This window comes from Scomber scombrus, chromosome 21 (genome assembly GCF_963691925.1).
Source record: "Scomber scombrus chromosome 21, fScoSco1.1, whole genome shotgun sequence".
Classification (NCBI taxonomy): Eukaryota; Metazoa; Chordata; class Actinopteri; order Scombriformes; family Scombridae; genus Scomber; species Scomber scombrus.
The window spans coordinates 23,261,557-23,281,257 of NC_084990.1; the positions used below are offsets into that span (position 1 = coordinate 23,261,557).

Genomic DNA, 19,701 nt, shown 5'->3' on the forward strand with positions numbered 1-19,701 from the left:
CATCTCCAACTCCACCTCTACCTCTACCTCCATCTATACCTCCAGCTCTACCTCCATCTCCAACTCCACCTCTACCTCCATCTATACCTCCAGCTCTACCTCCATCTCCAACTCCACCTCTACCTCCATCTAAACCTCAATCTCTACCTCCACCTATACCTCCATCTCTACCTCCAGTCCTCCACCATTTCATCTTTTTTTCACACACATATATCCAGGTTCCTTTTCTTGGTCCTTGTGTTGGTGCTCCCTCACTGCCCTTTACCGTGCTGCGGAGCTCTGCGGAAAGAGTTTCGGACGATGTGAGAGAAGCCAGTCCTTCGGACCAGAGGGGGGCGGGTGGACATGACGAACAGACTCTGCAGGCCGGCGGGGTCGTGGGACACGTAAGAGCAGCGTAGGCCTCCTCCTCCTCCTCCTCCTCCTAGTCCTTTATGGACGTGTTGGTTTATGACGGGGACTCCAGGACGGGACTGGCCGTCGGAGCAGCTGTCCTGCTGGACGGCCAGAGAGCCGCTGACTGGAGGGAGGAAACACACGAGGAGAAAATACGACATCTGAGGAACAAATACACAGAAGATTAACTGTTGTGTTTTAATTATGGGAGTAATTAAGCTCAGAAACTGCTCCGACTACACTATTAGACGTATTTATGTGTCAATTTAAAGCACAAACTAATTATTTAACTTCAGTTTTGTTCATTTTTAGTTGTGTTGGATGCATATTTTAACATTTTCTGAGTCAAATGATAAATATTAAGAGTCTTCACACTTATTTTAAATTTATGAGGCCAATTTTTGTGATTTTTATACATTTTACAGCTACATTATTAAAAAAAAACAACTTGTATATTTTCCACATAATCAGTAGCTAAATACTTATTATACAGAGTAGATAAAAAGAAGCTCAAACTTTATAACTATCACAGAAAAACCATCTAAAAACCTTCATTTCTGTCTCAGTGTGAGGTGTTTCTCACCTGGCCAGTACGTCCGCTGGGCGCTGAGGGTCCGATGTGTTTCTATGACTGTGTTGAGGCTCTCCGGATCGTACTGGTTCTGGTTCCTGTGGTCCAGCGTGGGCCGGAGCAGACGCTGCTGCTGCTGAAACACAGGCGGTGACGAGACTTCATGATGAGGTTGTTTCTCTCAGTACGGCAATAATTATCACTCCAGAGTTAAACAGCGACAGCAACATTTATACAGTTTATACGACTTCATTTTTGACGTGATTTAACTGCTTGTGTATCTAAATTAACTCTGACATATTTGGACTTAAACTAGTTTTTAATATCCAGAGTTAAAACTGATCATTTTCCATTTTTTTGAGGAAACTTGCAAACATTTCTCTGACACATAATCTCACATAAATCATTTAAATAAAGCGTGGAGCAGTAAAAACAGAGATTATTACACATAAAAGTCACATAAAGAGGAAGCTTTTGAAGTGGGTGAATTAATATTTGTGCATGTTTTTATGTTGGCAAATTTAAAATATTAATACATTTAAATAATAAAATAATAGGGATAGCTGCTCTGCTCTGTGGTGACGTACCTGCCGTGAGATCTGAGTGCAGGGCTGCTGCTTCATTCTTTGGGAAAACTGAGTCAAAGACGTCAACTGGAATAAAAAAAAATTAAAATAAAAACAATAAATTGACTGAACGTTTTTTTTTTAAACTAACTTATTATAAGTTATAATTTAATAAACAAGTAAAAAGTGAAATTAGATACAACATGTGCTGCTGCTGTTGTCTTTGTGCTTATAATAACACACTGAAGGAGACAACACCTGCATTCAGGACTCACCTTCATCTGATGTCTCTGCTGGTGGGGGTCCTGCAGAAACCCTCCACCACCTCCTCCTCCTCCACCTCCTCCTCCTCCTCCTCGGCCCTGCAGAAGCTGGTGTATCTGGTCCACCACCCCGAGGTCCTGCAGCAGCTTCTTCCTCTGGAGCAGCGCCTCCACCCGCTCCCTCTCCTCCATCTCGTCGTCTTCCTCCTCCTTCCTCCTTTTCTCCTCCTCTGTCTGCTGCTGCTCCTCCTGCTCTTCCTGCTTCTCCTCCTGGATTTTAGGATCCTCGGGCGTGTCAGTCAGAGAGCGCTCGGTGAGGAGCTGCGGAGACGTTTTGATTGGATTTGGTTTTATTGCCTCAGAGTGTGTGTGTGTCCGGCTGTGTGTGTGTGTGTGTATCCACCGGTGTGCATTTTTACAATATATTAGAAATTACTGTCAGCGAATAAACCTCGATGACGCCGTTATAACATAAAACATATTTGAATTTGAAATGAGGAGAACCGGCCAATAGAAAATATGATTCTGGCTCATTGAAATTGTGTAAGTGTGTATTTACGGAGAGGAGGTCAGCCAGAATATGAACCGTTCATCATCACCGGACACAAAAAAAAAAGAAGCAGTTTGACGCCCTCTTGTGGTGTCATGTGGTCACTGCACTCACCAGCCGCAGCTCGCAGTCAGAGCTGGAGTTGGGGGGTTGAGTTGATGCCCTGCGTGGTTTGGCTCGCTCCCCCGCTGTCTCCCCCTGCAGCTCCCTCTTCTTTCCCTTCTGGTCGCGCTCCTTCTGCTCCTGCTTCAGACGCAGCTCCTGCAGTTGTTGCCTAAACACACACGAGGAGAGTTTTATAGATCATTTACTACTAATTAAACTCCATTTAATATCTTTTTTTCTTATTTTCTTCTGTTTTCAAACACTTCAACCTCTCCAATATAGAGAGTTTAAATATCTTTATTCTTTATTATAATTATTTGCCTCTTTTTCCTACTCTTATCGTAAGTTAAACCTAAAAAAACAATGAAAATACTTTAAATCAAATGAAGAAAAGAAGAGCAAACATCCACCAAACTGCATTAAAATATGTCAAAGTTTCTCTAATATTTTTAATAGTTGCTGGTTTGTGTAAAATGAACAGAGTAGACAAAGTGAAGGGGAGATATTTATTTAATGTATTACTAAACTAAATTACTAAATAAACTAAATAAACTAAATTAAACTCTCTTTAATATGAGTTTTTCTTCTTTTTACACTGTTTTCTAACTACCCCCCCCCCCCCCCCCCCCCCCCGTATAGAGAGTATACTACTGCTGTGCAATATATATTTTTGTATCTTTATAGACAGTTTTATTCTATTTCCCCTGTTTTATTATTTTTTAATATTCAGCACCTTTAAAAAAAAAAAGAAGTTGCACTATTTTTGGGGCATTGCAACAGAATCTCTGCTGTGTAGCTACTGTATGATGTATAATCTGAATGACAAATCAAATCTATCTAATCTTTATTCTAAAATTATAATTGATCTTTTCTCACTACTAATCATAAAGTTAAACCTAAAAACAATGAAAATACTTGAAATCAAATAAAGAAAAGAAAAGAAAAGTCTTCACCAAACATTTAAATATGTTAAAGTTTCTCTCATAATGCAGTTTATGTTTATATTTAATAGTTATTGGTTTGTGTGATGAATATTTTCATGTTTAAATGGTTTAATTTTAAAGTTATTGTCCATGTTTGTGCTAAAAATATATAAATATAAATAAATATATTTCCCCACAGAGGAGTGTCCAGTTCTGCCTTTATAGTTCATTATTTTACCAATATATGAAGTTTGCCTCTCCCTTTATAATCAATGTTACTTATTTACTGTATTTTTAACTACTATTGGTTTTTATTGCTTGTGTTCTTATTATTTATTGTTCTTTATTCTTTTTATTGACACTTTTTTACAGTCCACTTTGCTGCTGCAATATTGTAAATTTCCCCACTGGGGAACTAATAAGGAATATCTTATCTTATCTTATCTTAATAATGATGCTTCTGCTGTATTTTACTTGCTTTAATTATATTTTACGACTGTCTTGACAATCATCTGTTTTCCTGCAGTAAAACTCATGGTGAATATAGAGATGCTTAACTTCCAAAACTTAAAAGACTAGGTTAATTTATCATCATTTAGTCTATAATAATCTTATCTAATCAGTTATTTGTCTGTTATCCAATCAATGAATCAACAAACTCTTTCATCATTAGTCGAGTTTAACACACAAACATCCTCCTTTTATTTTATCTCATCATTCTTTCTATTCAAACTATTTAAATATCTGTAAATAATCAGACGTGTTAATCATTTTCAGGGGACTGGAACGTATAAATAAGCAGTTATCTCATGTTACGGCTGCAGTGTTACACAACCGTATATTAAATAAACCCTCTCTGTGCTCTGCTCTCTTCTCCTGAGTGGTGATGGATGTGGTGAAAGCGTGCCGCGCTGCGTTACCTGGCACACTCCTCTCTGGCTTTGGACGCCGCCGTTTCCTGGAAGAGCGAGCTGCTGTGTTTAAAGTACTTGTCGTATTTCTCGTCTCCGTCTCTCGGGTAGATCCTCTTGAAGCCTCCCAGGTGTCTGGCCTCGTACTTCTCCATCTGCTGCACCGTGGCGGCCTGGCACTGACGCAGCTCCTCTGACCTGCACGCACACACACACACACACACACACACACACACACACACACACACACACACACACACACAGAGAGAGTAACGTTAACCTTCATGCTGCAGGTCTTAGAGGATGGATGCAGCGTTTCTCTCTAACAATGGAAGACCTTGTGTGGAATAAAAAGTACCTGGCCTCTCTGGAGCTCTTCTGCTGCAGTCTGTCCTTCACCCTGCGTCGCTCCTCCTTGGTGATCTTGCGACGGTCGCAGGCTCCCAGGTTGATGAGGACCAGCGTGTCGTACAGCAGCGCGTCCTTCACCTCGCGGTCCAGCTGAGAGTCGGTGGTGAAACTCGGGGAGTGATTCACCTGAACGTACAAACACATTCAAACACATACTGAAGGATTTAAGACGTCTGATCAGATGCTTGATTACCTGAGAAACATTTAAACTCCTTAAAGCTCATTATTATAAAAACATCTTTATTTTAGATTCTAGTGGAAATCCCCAAATTTACAAAGATGCCAAATATATATAGGACAAATGAGTTGATGCATAAGACATCTACAATATAACCAATTAACTAAATACTAATTGGACATCAATTTCGATCACCAAATAATAGTTTTAGTCACTTTTTTTAAGCAAAAATGTGAAGATTTGATACTTTTCTTTGTTATTTGGGTTTTAGGGTGTCAATTGGACAAAACAAGACATTTTAAACCATCACTGTGGACTCTGGGAAATTATAACAGGCACCTTCACACTTTTTATTTTTATATTTATTGACTATTTATTATAATGTCTCCTTTTATTTTATGATCTAGGACCTGAGTACTTCACTTCTTTCCCTTTCATTTACCAGCGTGCCTCTGAAATGACGACAAACTTCCTCAAAACCTTGAAACCTTGAGAAAAATAAGCATCACATGAATCAATTAGGAATACAACTAACTATCATTTTAATTATCAATTAATGTGTAGATTTCTTCTCCATCCAATCAATGAACGGTTTCTTAAATCTTCAAACATCCCAACCAACAACCTAAACATACTCAGTTTGTCATAAAACCAGAAAATATTCACATTTCAGAAGCTGAAATCAGAGAATATTTGAAGTTTTTTGTCTGACAAAATGACATTAAACAATAAATCGGTTATCAAAATAGTTGGAGATCAAATTTCTGTCGATGGGCTAATCAATTAATTAATGAAAGATAATAAAAATAATAGTTATTTGCAATCATAATCTACAAAATCGCTATTTGATGGAAAACATGAAGTCTTGGAATTGAATATTTCATCATAAAGCTTTAACGATATATATATGATCCTGTCAGACTGTGTGGAATCAACTTTAAAATCCTTAAAGCTACTTTATGAGTTACTAAAAGGGGGAAAATGTTAATATGTCTTATTTATCATCTGTACTAAACTGCAGTAAATACAAAAGAGTTTTAACTTGAGAATCTGAAGTTGACAGTAACAGATAATTGTATATACTCATGTTTAATATGCTGTATATTAAACTGTGGTGGTCCCTCACCTCCAGCACCCAGGGTCTGAGCCGGTGGTCCAGCAGCACGTCGAAGCCCAGGATCTCGAAGCAGGCGCTGCCGGCCGTGTGGTTGGGGAAGCAGGTGTGGTAGTTGTGTTTCAGGATGGGATGGGCGGAGATCAGAGTCTTTATGATCACGTCCTCGATGTCGTTCCACATCTTCTCCGTGTTGCAGCTGTTGGACTCCAGGTGCTTGTTCAGCGTGGAGAGCTTTCTGGGTGGAGAAAAATACAAACAACAAACATGATGTAAACAGGAAATATTTAAGAGTCAAAATAATACGACACAACACGAATCATCTGCTGTATTTGTACCGTTTGCTGCCGGTGTCTTCATCACGGACGAAGTTCTCACTGTGCTTGTTGATGGAGTAGTTGGTGAGATGCATGCAGACGTCCTCCTGATGTCAGAAAGACAAGAAAAAGAAAAGGATACAGGTATATTTAGAGACTGTGTGTGGGTCAATGATGGGTTTTTTATGTCCATGTGGTTTAGTTTAAATTTAAAGGGGTTAAAATGTGAAAATAAACGTATGAATAACTTGCACACATTCATTTTTTGTGGACCCAGCATCAAATTTCTGCTTTTAATCCATTATGAGAGTATGAGTAAGTATTTCTGGCAGCAGGACAGTGGGTGTGAGATCAAATCAAAATAAACAAAGTAACGACTAACTCATTGATTAATTTTTATCCTCTTTCACACATACTTCCTGATAAGTTACTGGGACCACTGGTGATTTTTTTTACTATTCACACATTGCAGGAACATTTCCATTTTGAGCCTCTTCACACAAGCAAAAGGCAGAGCTGGAACAGATGGAGCAAGGGACGGTCCAGCAGATGGTGCTCATGCAACACTTATTGATCCCAACCACCATAAAACATGTTATTATTTTAAGGAGTTAAGGTCCTGTAACGTAGAGAACAGAATATCACCAGACTCGTGCTGTAATAAACACTCACCACGTTGCCGTGTGTCGGCTCGGTGTACTTGGTGGTGCAGAAGCGAGCGAGTCCCTCCTTGAACATGAATATCCTGAACGGGTCGCATGATGTCACCAGCACGTAGATACGCAGGTCGAACTTGTACCCGTCGATTATGAGAGGCTGAAGGGAGGAAATGAAAAGTTTAGTGTGTGTGTGTGTGTGTGTGTGTGTGTGTGTGTGTGTGTGTGTGTGTGTGTGTGTGTGTGTGTGTGTGTGTGTGTGTGTGTGTGTGTGTGTGTGAGATTGATCCTCACCCGGGAGATGTACACCTGACAGATCATGTGTTCTCCAGGCTGAATCTCTTTGCTTGATCTGGTGATGAAGATGCCTTTTCCTTGGCAGCCTGTATCCGGCTTACAGATGTAGGTTTTGAATTTTTTGGCCCTGGTGTAAGCCTGGAAGTCGCTGTAACTGCACAGCACATGCGGATAAATCAGTATGTGAAGACACTTTGAGAAAGACAGATTGAAAAAAGCAAAATCACAGTGAAAAAGTGCAAACTGACTCTGCAGGGAGGCACCAGGTTCTGGGGAAGATATTGTAGTCTTTGGGGAAAAGCTTCAGCATGCGGTTCATGTTCCTCGCCAGTAAATCTTTGCGGCAGATCTCGCTCATCCCTGGGAAATGGTTTATTTTCTGCAAAGACAAACAGTAGTAGTAGAAGTAGTAGTATTCTGCAGGCATGTGAGGTCTACTGAAACTATACTGTATAGTTTAAAGTGTGAGATTGATATTAAAAGAGAGGACTGGGGCACATTAGTCATAACCTGCTGAGTAGAGCAGCTCTGAATTACCCAATTAGATTATTCATTGATTTAGTAGAGCTGAAAAAATCTCATAATCTCTACAGAAGTCTCTATATTTTTTTATCATTTCACAGTTAAGCACATTAACCCTTTACATACTGTTCATATTCTGACTCATAATTCGTCTCTACACCCATTCACATTCATAAATTCCTCGTTAGTTATTAATAAATGTTTGATTAAGGGGGAAAAAAGACATTCACAATCACTATTTTATGGTCCAGGAGAACATTTTATAGAATATGATGAATACAACATGTTTTAATGCTGATTCTTTTCTCTCTTTTTTTTTTAAAGAAACATGGATCAAACGTGTACATCTGCATATATAAAAATGTGTATCAGCTGCACAAAAAATTTTGCATTATATTTCAATTTTTGTATAGTATGGGTCACATTAGGAAAGTCTGGTTAAAAGAAATGTGTATAAAGTGTTTTTACAGGTCCTAAATGTAAAAACTGTATGTAACAGTATGGGATAGGGTTAAGATGACAGCAGTGTGTGATTACCTGGTATCGTTTCATGTCTTTAACGCGGTCCAGAGACACGGAGTAGTCGGTCCAAAACAGCGTCCAGTCTTCTCCCTCTGCCGCCTCTCTGAGGCCGTATCTACGAGCAGCTCGCCGCACTGACACAAACACACCATGATGAGTATTTTTACTACTGCGAGCATGTGTGTGTGTGTTTGTTATTGTTGTGCACGTGTTTCAAAGATGCAAGATTTCTAGTAGCTACAGATAAATAAAAAATATAAAATATAAGATATAAGAAAATATAAGAATTCCAGCAGTTTTTGGAGCCTGGCTGCAAGATTTACTCAAATCAGCTTTTAGAGACCTGACTTTGCTGCCATGTTAAAACAGGAAATGGTCCCCAAACTGTCACACAGCTGGAAGCTCATTATTGTTATTGTCTAATATATCACTGAATAATGTAGCGTTTAGATTTCCCTTCATTAAAACTGAGAGGCCCTGCATGAACTATGAAAAACACTAGTGTGGACGAGGTATGCACATGCTTTTAGATCATATTCTGTGTTTCTCATGTTCCTTTACAGTATCTGTTTTACTCAGTTAATTCATTCTACATGATTAAAGTGAGTGTAAGAATGTTATAGTTTTTCATGTCTGTCTTAAAACAATTATCAGTCTCACATATGAACACTGAAGCTTGTTTTTCTTGCTGTAATGATTCCTCCTGTTCATACTGACCATTATAAAAGATCCCTTCATAATGTTTACAATGGAAGTGATGGAGGACTAAATCCACAGTCCTCCTTCTGTGCAAAAAAAAAGTATTTAAAAGTTTGATCTGAAGCTAATATGAAGCTTAAACTGTCTGAGTTAGTCAAATAATATCTTCCATGGTAAAATGTTCAAGTAATCTGGCACTAAAAAGACGGTATCATTGTAAGATACCGCCTTGATTTGGACGGCTGAAGCTTCATATTTGCTTCAGATAAACTTTTAAATACATTTTTGTCTCCCATCACTTACATTGAAATCAGTTTAGGAGAGGATCCACTAAAGTCAGTATGAACAAGAGGAATGATTACATCCAGAAAAACCTGTCTCATAGTTAATTGGGGCAACTGATTAATGTTTTAAGACAGACTTGAATATATTCTTTAACATAGATAACTGAGCTACGTGACTTAATAACAGACATTCATAGTTTTAGTAATCTCTGCTCCAAACGTACCACTTTCATACTTGCAGCTGGTGATGTTGATCCACAGTCATCTGGAAGAGAGGAGAGAGAGAGAGAGGGACAGACATCTGCTTTGCTGCGAGGTCCTACAGCTGTCTCATTAAGATTATCTTTTTATTTGTCTAAAAAAAGGAGCTTCAGAGCCTCCGGGACGAGTTATAAAACCACGGAGGAGATCTGGCAGTAAAGTACCTCTTCTTGTTTTTCCTCCTCTTCTTGTTGATGGCTGGAGCGATGCAGGTGGGGACTTCGAATTGGCTCTCTCCCCCCTCTCCCCCTCTCTCTCCCTCCACCTCTCCCTCTCCCTCTCCCTGCTGCTCATATTTAGGTGTATCGTCGTCTCTGTCCGGGCTTTCCACAGCTAAACCCATCCTGGATGCACACAAAGACAAATGTTAAATACTTATGTGAACATTTAGACAACCCCCCCCCCAAATCATTTAATTTCCTGGCACTCCTTCAGTGGTTTACATGTTTTAATGCGCGGTGCTGCAAAGCCTCACATTGAAACTCAATCAAACAGAACAAAGTACATGCTGTAAGCGCACGCATTGGACTCATGTTTCCGTTTCCATCTCTCTCATCAGGTGAGTGCTGCGGCTGTCGGCGCGCTGTCACACACCTTCACGAGTTAATGTGGCGCCGTGGATACAAACAGTGACCGGGGGGGGCAGGAGGGGGGGGGATTAATGTCAACAGTGACAGTTAGTGAAGAAATGCTACAGAAATAATCACATAAAGTTATTTTTAACTTAAATCCTACTGACTATAATGATATTTGTTGGAGCTATTTGTTGTTTAGTAAGATTTAATAATTAAAAGTTTATTTATGTATTTGTTGCTGTTTTGTTTTGAAGAATAAAGCTTGAATTAGTTTGATTAAAACATTAGTATAATTTTGGTTAACCTCGGACCAGGGAGGACAACGGGTATGTACTCTAAAATGAGGTATAGTTTCATTTAAATGAGAACTATTTCCTATCATTTCCAAAAAATATGTGTAAAACCTGTGGTAATAAGTTGGAATGAAGTTGGATACTGGGCAGCAGGTAAAGGACCAGCAGACACCAGGAAGAGTTGATGGTTTTGTTCTTTGTCTGTTTGCTTGTAAAATAAACCTCACAAAGTTTCACACTTGCCTCGACAATGGACTTATTTTTACTGCTTAAGATTCACTCCTCAGAGGCTGTTTGATTTTGTGTTTATTTATTTATTTATCATCATATTTTTTGTTATTTTTTTCATTATCAGGTTAAGGACATGTTGCCGCTACAATGTTGACACAAACACAACACCAACAGCAGTGTGAGTGAGGTAAACTTAACACACTTAACACACTTAATACAACTTAACATTTTTCCCATTTTTCATTAAACTCTGATTGTTGAAGTCCTCAGATCAAGACTTTCTATATCATACATCTTTTCATTAAATGTGCAGTCACTGTCTAATACAGTAGAAACATATGTCTCGGGTATTTCATAACCTAGAATTGATTTAATCAGTTAGTTGTTTGGCCTAAAAAAAGTCATAAAAAAAGTGTAAAATGTCAAAGGTACTCAGTTTACAGTCATAAAGGAATAAAGAAAAAAAATCACATTTGAAAAGCTGGAAACCAGAGAATTTAGATATTTTTGTATTCAAAGTGACTCGAAATAATGAATCGCTTATCAAAATAGTTGACTATTAGTTTAGTAGTTGTCGACTAATCGATTAATCATTGTAGCTCTATTTTCATTATTGATTCATCTACCAATTTCTCAATTAAATGATGACTCATCTGGTTTATAAAATGTCAGAAAACTCCTGACAAATGCCTGTCATAAATTTCCCACAGTCCAACAGATGTTCAGACGTCTTGTTTTGTCTGACCAACAGTCTCAGTCTCAGAGTTTCAGGGTAATAGGGACAGAAAGAGATAAAGTATCACAGTGTTTATAGTGAATGCTGATTAGTAACATCTGTCCTGACACTGATGTCAAACAGAGAAAAGAGGTTGTGGTTTTTAGGAGGCAGTTTGCTTAAAAAATGACTAAAACTTATTAATCAAGACTCAAAATAGTTGCTGATTAATTTCCTGGCCATCAACTAATTGATTTATCCTCACAGCTCTGCTAGCTAAACCCAAACATCAGCCCAAACTTTTCCCATTTATTGACACTCTATACTAAAAGCCACTTTAAATTGACTAAGACGACTCTTTCATCATAAATGAAGTGTATAATCACCTATAAGATAAAGATGATAAAGTTTAAAAGAATAAATGGAGGTGATTTAAGTTTAAAGGAATAAATGGAGGTGATTGAAGTTCCACCTGTGTGTCCTCCTTCAGTAAACATCTGTCTGCACTCTGACCGGAGCACAGCGGCCAACCAGCGTCTCAGCTGTTCTCCTCTGCGTCCTATCTGGTGTCTTGTAGGTTGAAGGTGAGGTCAAGTTAATTCCTGGTAATGATTGTGACCGAATACGGGGGGTGTGAGGGTGAGGATGAGGGCGAAGATGAGAGGGAGGGGGAGGGGAGGGGGGGCAGTAAGGAGGGACATCCCAGGTACACTGTGGGAGGTGACAGTGCCAGGTAACGGTATTCTGATCCAGTGATCTGGATAATCCTGGCGCTGAACTGTGAGCTTCACGCTGTGCTGAGACGCTCCACTGACCTGAGCACAGATACGGTTTCAGCCCCGCGGAGGATTTCACCAAGGTGCTCCCTCACAGCGTACGACAACAACATTATCTGTCCTCAACAAAACAATGACTGCACTCTGTGAGGAGGACTTTGTCGATTGTTGAATGTCACTACATAACATTCAACATGCAGGCTTCACATAGACAGACACGCTAACACTTATTAACATCTATTTTCCTTTAAAAACAACAACCTGCTGCATTGAACACAAAATAAAGGGGTGAAATTTGGCTCTTGTAGCTTTGCAGGTTAAATTCACTTAATTTAAGTTGCCTGGAAATAAAAATAAACCTTTAAATTCTACATAAGCATTTTCAAATTGGCATGGCACGCCTGCTTTCACATTTAAACCCTCAGAAATAAGGCTTCGACTAACCATTATCCTTATTATTAAATTACTTTTTTTATAATTAAATTATCAAATCAATTAAAGGGCAAAAACCACTAGTAAGGGGCCATTTGAAGTTACCAAAAAGCCCAAAATCATGTCTTTAAATTGCTACTTTTGTCTGAAAACAGTCCAAAAATCCACTTAATTTGCAATGATATGAAACAGATGAAACTTTTTTTTACTAGATGTGTTAAATGATTATAAAATAAAACACTTAACAGATTAATTAACTAAATGTTAAAGTGCTGCTCTCAGTCACTCTGCTTTCAGTGATGCAGAATACTCATTATTAATCACTGTAATGCAGTTTAATCAAACAGCACTGCTATAAATCCCACTTTGATGAAGGCTGTAATGTTCATACTGTGTTTTAGCTGTTTTAGAGAGGTATCAATTCAACTTTCTGGTCATTTTTGAGCTTGTAGAGATGCTGAATTAAATGAAATATTCAGTGTACATACTTATAAAATATTAGAAACACCTCTTAGTATAATGCAATAGTGTTTAATAGGCTAGTAGAGCTTCCAAAAGAGCCATAAGGTGGAACCAGTGCCAACTTAAAGGCAGGATTTATTACAGCACTGTTGTATTAGACTGTTTTTAGCAGTAAACTTCTAAACCTTCAATTTTAACTGTCAAAGTCTCACATTTGAGAAGTGACTCTGACTCACCTGCACTGTTGGGGAGTAACAGTTACATATAACTGCGTTATGTAATGACAAAATAAATGTAAGTGTAATCTGTTACAGTTACTGATGAAAATGTTGATGATTATAAAGGAGGTTACATCTGAAGTCAGACCTTTAAGATTTTACTCAGGAGGGTTTTTTCCTCATTGTTTAATATTTAACATGTTACTGAATACATATATTGCTGTTTGTAATTCTTTTAAATCAGTATTTGTTTTATATTCAGTAAATAAATCATGATGTGAGCTTATTTGGAGCACACATGAGCTTAAATGGAGTCACAGTACCAATTAAACCCACTTTATTCATCAAATATCTTTATTTTATATTCTAAAATCTACATGAACTAATGAATACATTTTCAAATGAGAGATAAATGTTGCTTTATAAGAAATGATCTCCCTTATAAATCATGTCAGTATCCATGAAAAACAGCTGGACTTAGATTTTGGTGCTAACTAGTAATCTGTAACCTATTACATTTCCTATTACTTCCCAACCCTGACTCACCTGCACTGTTCAGCCTACATTGAGGACGCGAGGATGCTCCCGTCCTGTTGCCGCTGCACCTTCCGTCTCAAGAGCCGCCTTTTAAGATGCTTTCACGCTCCTCGGCCGACAAACCGACGAGCCGCATCTCAATCTCGTGCACCGTCTGCCTCTGGAGCCTTTTAAAAAAAAAGACAAAAAAGAGAAAAAGCAGAGTAGATTTGTGTCATCACTCAGTTCAGGCTCGGTTCAGATTGACTTACACAATCAAGCATCAGGCCCGGCGGTGAGATCTGGTGACCGATTAGAAACTGTGGGGACAAACACCCGATCCGCCTTAACACGATGGAGGGGAAAATGAGCAGGAGACCTCAGCAGGGAGAGAGAGAGGGGGATAATCCCTGATATTTGTTCACTGAAATAGGAGAAGTGCTTTTCAACACCTCGAGTTTGTTAAATTTAAATCTGTGCTGAAAAGCGGCGTGTGGTGTAAGTGAGAAGGCAGTACATCGATCTTCTTAGCCAAAGTTGAAAGGGAGTACCTGCCTGAGACTGAAGAAGACATTAAAAATACAGCACAGGTAAGAAGAAAAAGAAAAGATAGAAAGTAGACAAACAGGAACGCTGAGGCTTTAGTTTCCCCGTCGTCATGGCAGCGAAGAGACTGGATGTTAAAGAGGCCGAAGAAAAATCACAAAGTGGCCGACTTATTAATTGATTACTCGAGTCAATCAGCATTAATGAATTATTAAGAGAGACAACCGACACCCTTCCACACTCACTTATCTACCTTTGTCTTTCTTATGATGCTCTAAAGAATCTCCTGTATGTGCATGTGTAGGTATTTAAACTGTATGTGGGCCAGTGACCAATAAGGGTTGGCAAGATGAGCAATTCAAAAATATGTTAAAAAACAGTTTTAAAAGCAGCATCAGGTTTGTTAAAATGTACATTTAGTATTTTTGTTGGTTTTATGTCATTTGAAATGACATTTGCACCATTTTTTACCAAAAGTAAGACTGAATGCTCCTGAAAATGTCAAATGGTGTAACCACAAAAGAATGATAGATATTACATATTTTAACCACCTACAGTGTATTTAAGTGGACTTATACTAATAATTACTTCATTTAAAACATGTAAATGTTTCCTGATCTCCATGGTTACCAGAGTAAATGTAATATTAAGAACAATTGTATTCCATTACCTTTATTTAATATAAAAGTTATAATGTAAGATCATGCCAAACTAGTTGATATGGTGTTTTATTGACAATTTACTGTTTTTAAGCAAGTTGAATTATTTGGTACAAAGTTTTTATGGTTACACCACTTAGACATTTTTGCCATAATCCTCTAATATATTCTCTCAAAATGGATTAAAAGCAGAAATTTGATGCTGGGTCCACAAAAAAAGAATGTGTGCAAGTTATTCATACGTTTATTTTCTCATTTTAACCCCTTAAATTTAAACTAAACCACATGGACACAAAAAAACATAATTGACACATAATTGAAACTGTGTGTGTGTGTGTTTAGTCTTTCATAGGCTACTTTTAGGGACACATTTCATGCTTTTCAGGCCAGTTAATTGAGGATGACTTGACTTGTGGGGACAAAAGCCATTCTTCCAATTAGTACAAAGATTATTTGGGGGGGGGGGGGGGGTTATGATTAGGGTTAGAAAATGAATGTAAGTAAGTGTATGTAATATGCCTCAGGAGTGACCACAAACTGATATGTGTGTATGAGGAGGAGGCGGAGGAGAGAGAGATGTGCTACATTAGCCCTCATACAATTACAGAGCAGGCCGATTATAATTTAATGTGACTACGGTGTGTTTTTAATGGCGAGATATTAAATGAGAGTCTCTAATGTATAAAATAAAGCATGTCTCGGGTGTGATACTGTATTAAGCAAACTGCTCATTTAGTTTGGAAGACTTGTTGTGAATAAGTACAGCTTCTTTCAGTAAGGTTCTGCAAGATCAGGTAAGAAATGGGCATTTTTTAACAAGTTTAACATTAAAATCAAAGTCTGGTGTTATTAAAACTGTGGCTGTATAATTTAGTGTCTTGATTGTGAAAAAAAGCAGATAAATACATTATAATGAGGAACTTTGCTGACTAAAAACACAACACTTGAGAAAAAGGAAGCGTAAATTCCTATAAAATAAGAAAAACTTAGTTCATACTCAGTTTAACTTGGTGCCGAGCTGCAAGTTGGAGCTTCAGAAATCTGCCCGTCTGATTTCCCCTCAAGCCGACTTCACTTCTTCCCTGCAAAATATATACACACATCACAGTAAATGTACTGACGTTAACTCAACAGATAACTTACACCTTACAACCTACATCCTGCTGCAGAGTCTGGAATAATAAGCCTGAAAGTTAAAATACTACACTTACATGGCCACATTAAGGTTATATAAGTGTAACAGACTTATGAGTGTGACTAAAAGGCTTGAAATAAAGAATTAAAGGCAACTCAAGCACAGTGAATGTTTGCTGTCGGAGGGAATAGTTTAACAAAATGTGAAGCATGTGGGACATTTTCCACTATTTTCTATTTTCTGACATTTTATAGGCCAAATGATGCATCGATTTTATTGAGAAAATAATCAGCAGATTAATCGATAATGAAAACATTTAATCAGTTCCTATTCATATGGAATATGGAAAATTCATATTTTTAGGAGGGTCAAACTCATCTTCATTCAACGGCCACATACAGAACAAAATGATCTGATGTGGGCCGGATTATTAAAAAGATGGAAGGAAGGAAGGAAGGAAGGAAGGAAGGAAGGAAGGAAGGAAGGAATGAAGGAAGGAAGGAAGGAAGGAAGGAAGGAAGGAAGGAAGGAAGGAAGGAAAGACAGATGGAAGGAAGGAAGGAAGGAAGGAAAGAAAGAAACAAAGAAAGAAAGAAACAAATGACAGATGGAAGGAAGGAAGGAAGGAAGGAAGAGAAGGAAGGAAGGAAAGATGGAAGCAAGAAAGGGAGGAAGGAAGGAAGGAAGGAAGGAAGGAAGGAAGGAAGGAAGGACAAATGGAAGGAAGGAATGACTGAAAGACAAGTGGAAGGAAGAGAAGACAGGAAGGAATGAAAGAAAGAAAGGACAGATGTAAGGAAGAAAGGGAGGAAGGAAAGATGGAAGAAAGAAAGAAATAAAGAAAGAAAGAAAGAAAGAAAGAAAGAAAGAAAGAAAGAAAGGACAGATGGGAGGAAGAAAGGGTGGATGGAAAGATGGAAAGAAAAGAAGACAGGAAGCAAAGTGGGCCGGATTGGACTCCTCGGCGGGCCGGTTCTGGCCCGCTGGCCACATATTTGACCCCCCTGGTATAATGTGAATCTTAGGATAAAGGAAGCTAGTTTAAGAGCCAATTACACGAAAATTGCACTAAAGACGTCTCTGAATTTTACTTTTATCAATAATTAAATTTCTCTAATGAGTTGTATAGTTTCTGTTGTTAGTTTTATGGCCGTTTGAGTTTTATTTTTTATAAAACTTAACACATGAAGCTAAAAACATCGCAGCTAAGTTAACAGCATAACCTGTGATATAATATGAGCTGGGCTGTTGCCATAGTTACCAAATGCCGACTTCGCCCTATAAGCTATAACCGCCGTTAGCTGACACTTTTTAACCCGCTTTTCAACGTCGTAGAGCTGAAGTTACCGTCAGATAGGAGTTGTGTCCTCTTGTTCCCGGTGAGTTACCGGCAGCTTCTTGTCCGGTGGTCGCTGCTGCTGCTTGTCGTTGGCGTGTGTGTGTATGTGTGTATGTGTGAGGTAGTCTCCGGTTGACTCTCAGTGGAACTGACAAACGTAAACATGAATGAACCTGAGCCGTTTAGCGTTCAGCCAATCAGGAGACAGGGGGTGTGAAAGCGCTCGACTCTGATTGGTTGCTGGCTCACCGATGAGAAAAGATGTAGTGCAGGGGTCCGTCCTTCCTTCCTTCCTTCCTTCCTTCCTCCCTTCCTTCCTTCCTTCCATCTTCTCTTCCTTCCTTCCTTCCACCTGTCCTTTCTTTCTTTTTTGGGTTATGTGGCCCTTGGATGAAGATGAGATCGACCCTCCTGATGTAGACGATCATCCACAGGTAGCACCTCCTACAGTTCAGGTGATTTAGGATCGATATTGAATACTCTTGTGACTTCCAATGCATTATATCGACACCTTATAATATCATTATGAAATCCCTGAGATATTTGTTTGTTAAATCAAAAGACATTTTTGGATATTTTACTCAAAAGGAACATGGCACTTATATTAATATTCCCTACTGTAGATTTAGTAATGTGGGACACTAGTTTTAAAACTTAGAAATACTTGAAAGCAGCCTTATCTGCCAAAACTTTCTTAAATGTGCGTAGTCATAGTTTTTGGATTAAAAAAAACTAGCAGTTTGTATGTTTGTATGGTCATTTTAAACAATATAATTTACACAGTACGCATATACTAATTAGCTTTAAAATAACTGAATAGAAAAATAGATAAATGCACTGGAGCTTAGTTGACCCACATTAGTCAATGTCCCATATTACCCTAATCCATCCTAGATGTATAACATTTTATAATGAGAAAAACTGGTAAGACATTTCATCTCAGAGATAGAGATGTTCTTTTACACTTTAAAAAAAATGAAAGGAAATAAAAATGTTTTGTTTATCTTGTACAGTTAGTAGATAGATAGATAGATAGATAGATAGATAGATAGATAGATAGATAGATAGATAGATAGATAGATAGATAGATAGATAGATAGATAGATAGATAGATAGATAGATAGATAGATAGATAGATAGATAGATGTGTATGGTTCTGTATACTGCCATACAGTGGCCTATATGCTTAAACACTGCTTTACAGTAATCAGGTATATTAATACATGTCCAGCTGCAGTTCAGCATTTAATTCTCCATGTTACTTTAGTTTATTTCTTTAAATCAATATTGCTAATTGAATGAGTGAATGGCCTGTTTGCTGTGAAGATGAGAGTATATGAGTGATGGATGGATGCATTTTATTTATTCTTAACTATTTCTATTTATTTATGTATGTTCTGTACAATGACAAAACTTCACTAATATTTAAGTTTATATCTTTAAACAGCCTGAAGTAGGCTAAAGATCATATTTACAGACATTAAAGGCTTTTGGCTCCCTCTTGTGTTCACATCTTCAGATATGACGTGATGAGGAAGCTGGGAAGCACGTGTTCTAAAATATGAGACTACACTTCCCATAATGCACTTTGACATGCACGCACACAACGCATGCTCTGATGCCTTCAGTTACAAATCGGAAACGACGCAGCAGTGTCAGATTTGCGTGCAGGGGAAAATTTGGAGATCAGATAACGCAGTTTGTCTGAGGTCATATTCAGCTGTTTTTACATGTACAGTCTGCTCAGTTATTACATTTATCCTAGTCACCCAAACTGTAAATGTTCTACTATTTAACTCTTTTCCCACCATTTTTAACAGCACCAAACATACTCTGAAATGTTTATTTACTCTATTTGTCTATGTTGCCTGTAGTTCTTCTCAGCTCATGGAAATTCAGGATGTTAATTATCACTCTGTTATACAAATACAATCCAGTGATCTAGTTCTGCATGTGCATTAGCATATGTGTACTATATACTATAACACTTTGCATATACAATCATCCATTGGTCAGAGCATTGGGCAGAGGTTAGATTACATTAACTGCAATGAAAGAAAATAAAACAAATAGCTCATTACAATTTTAAACAATGTATAAAATAAAATAAGATATCAGTTGGGGGAGTTGTTAAGTTTATTTGAAAGCCTTTTTGGTCCTAGAAAATCATTTCAATGTAATGTTCCTTTACGAAAACAGAAAAGTTGATTTTAAGTTAAATTTGAGAAATTTAGCCAGAAAGTAGACTACTATTTATA

General features: G+C 38.0%; 1 protein-coding gene across 1 annotated transcript; it reads right to left on the bottom strand.

Moving 5' to 3' along the window:
• Positions 1-207: 207 nt before the first annotated feature.
• On the bottom strand, positions 208-9,642 carry ttll6 (tubulin tyrosine ligase-like family, member 6). Its single transcript, XM_062442793.1, has 14 exons — positions 9,510-9,642; positions 8,318-8,436; positions 7,507-7,637; positions 7,256-7,412; positions 6,978-7,121; positions 6,327-6,412; positions 6,001-6,226; positions 4,644-4,822; positions 4,295-4,483; positions 2,461-2,620; positions 1,809-2,117; positions 1,555-1,620; positions 980-1,103; positions 208-520 (listed from the first exon to the last, which is right to left on the bottom strand). The coding sequence occupies exons 2-14, from the start codon at positions 8,330-8,332 to the stop codon at positions 252-254; spliced, it is 2,055 nt and encodes a 684-aa protein (XP_062298777.1). The 5' UTR covers positions 8,333-8,436; positions 9,510-9,642; the 3' UTR covers positions 208-251.
• Between the last annotated feature and the right edge of the window lie 10,059 nt (positions 9,643-19,701).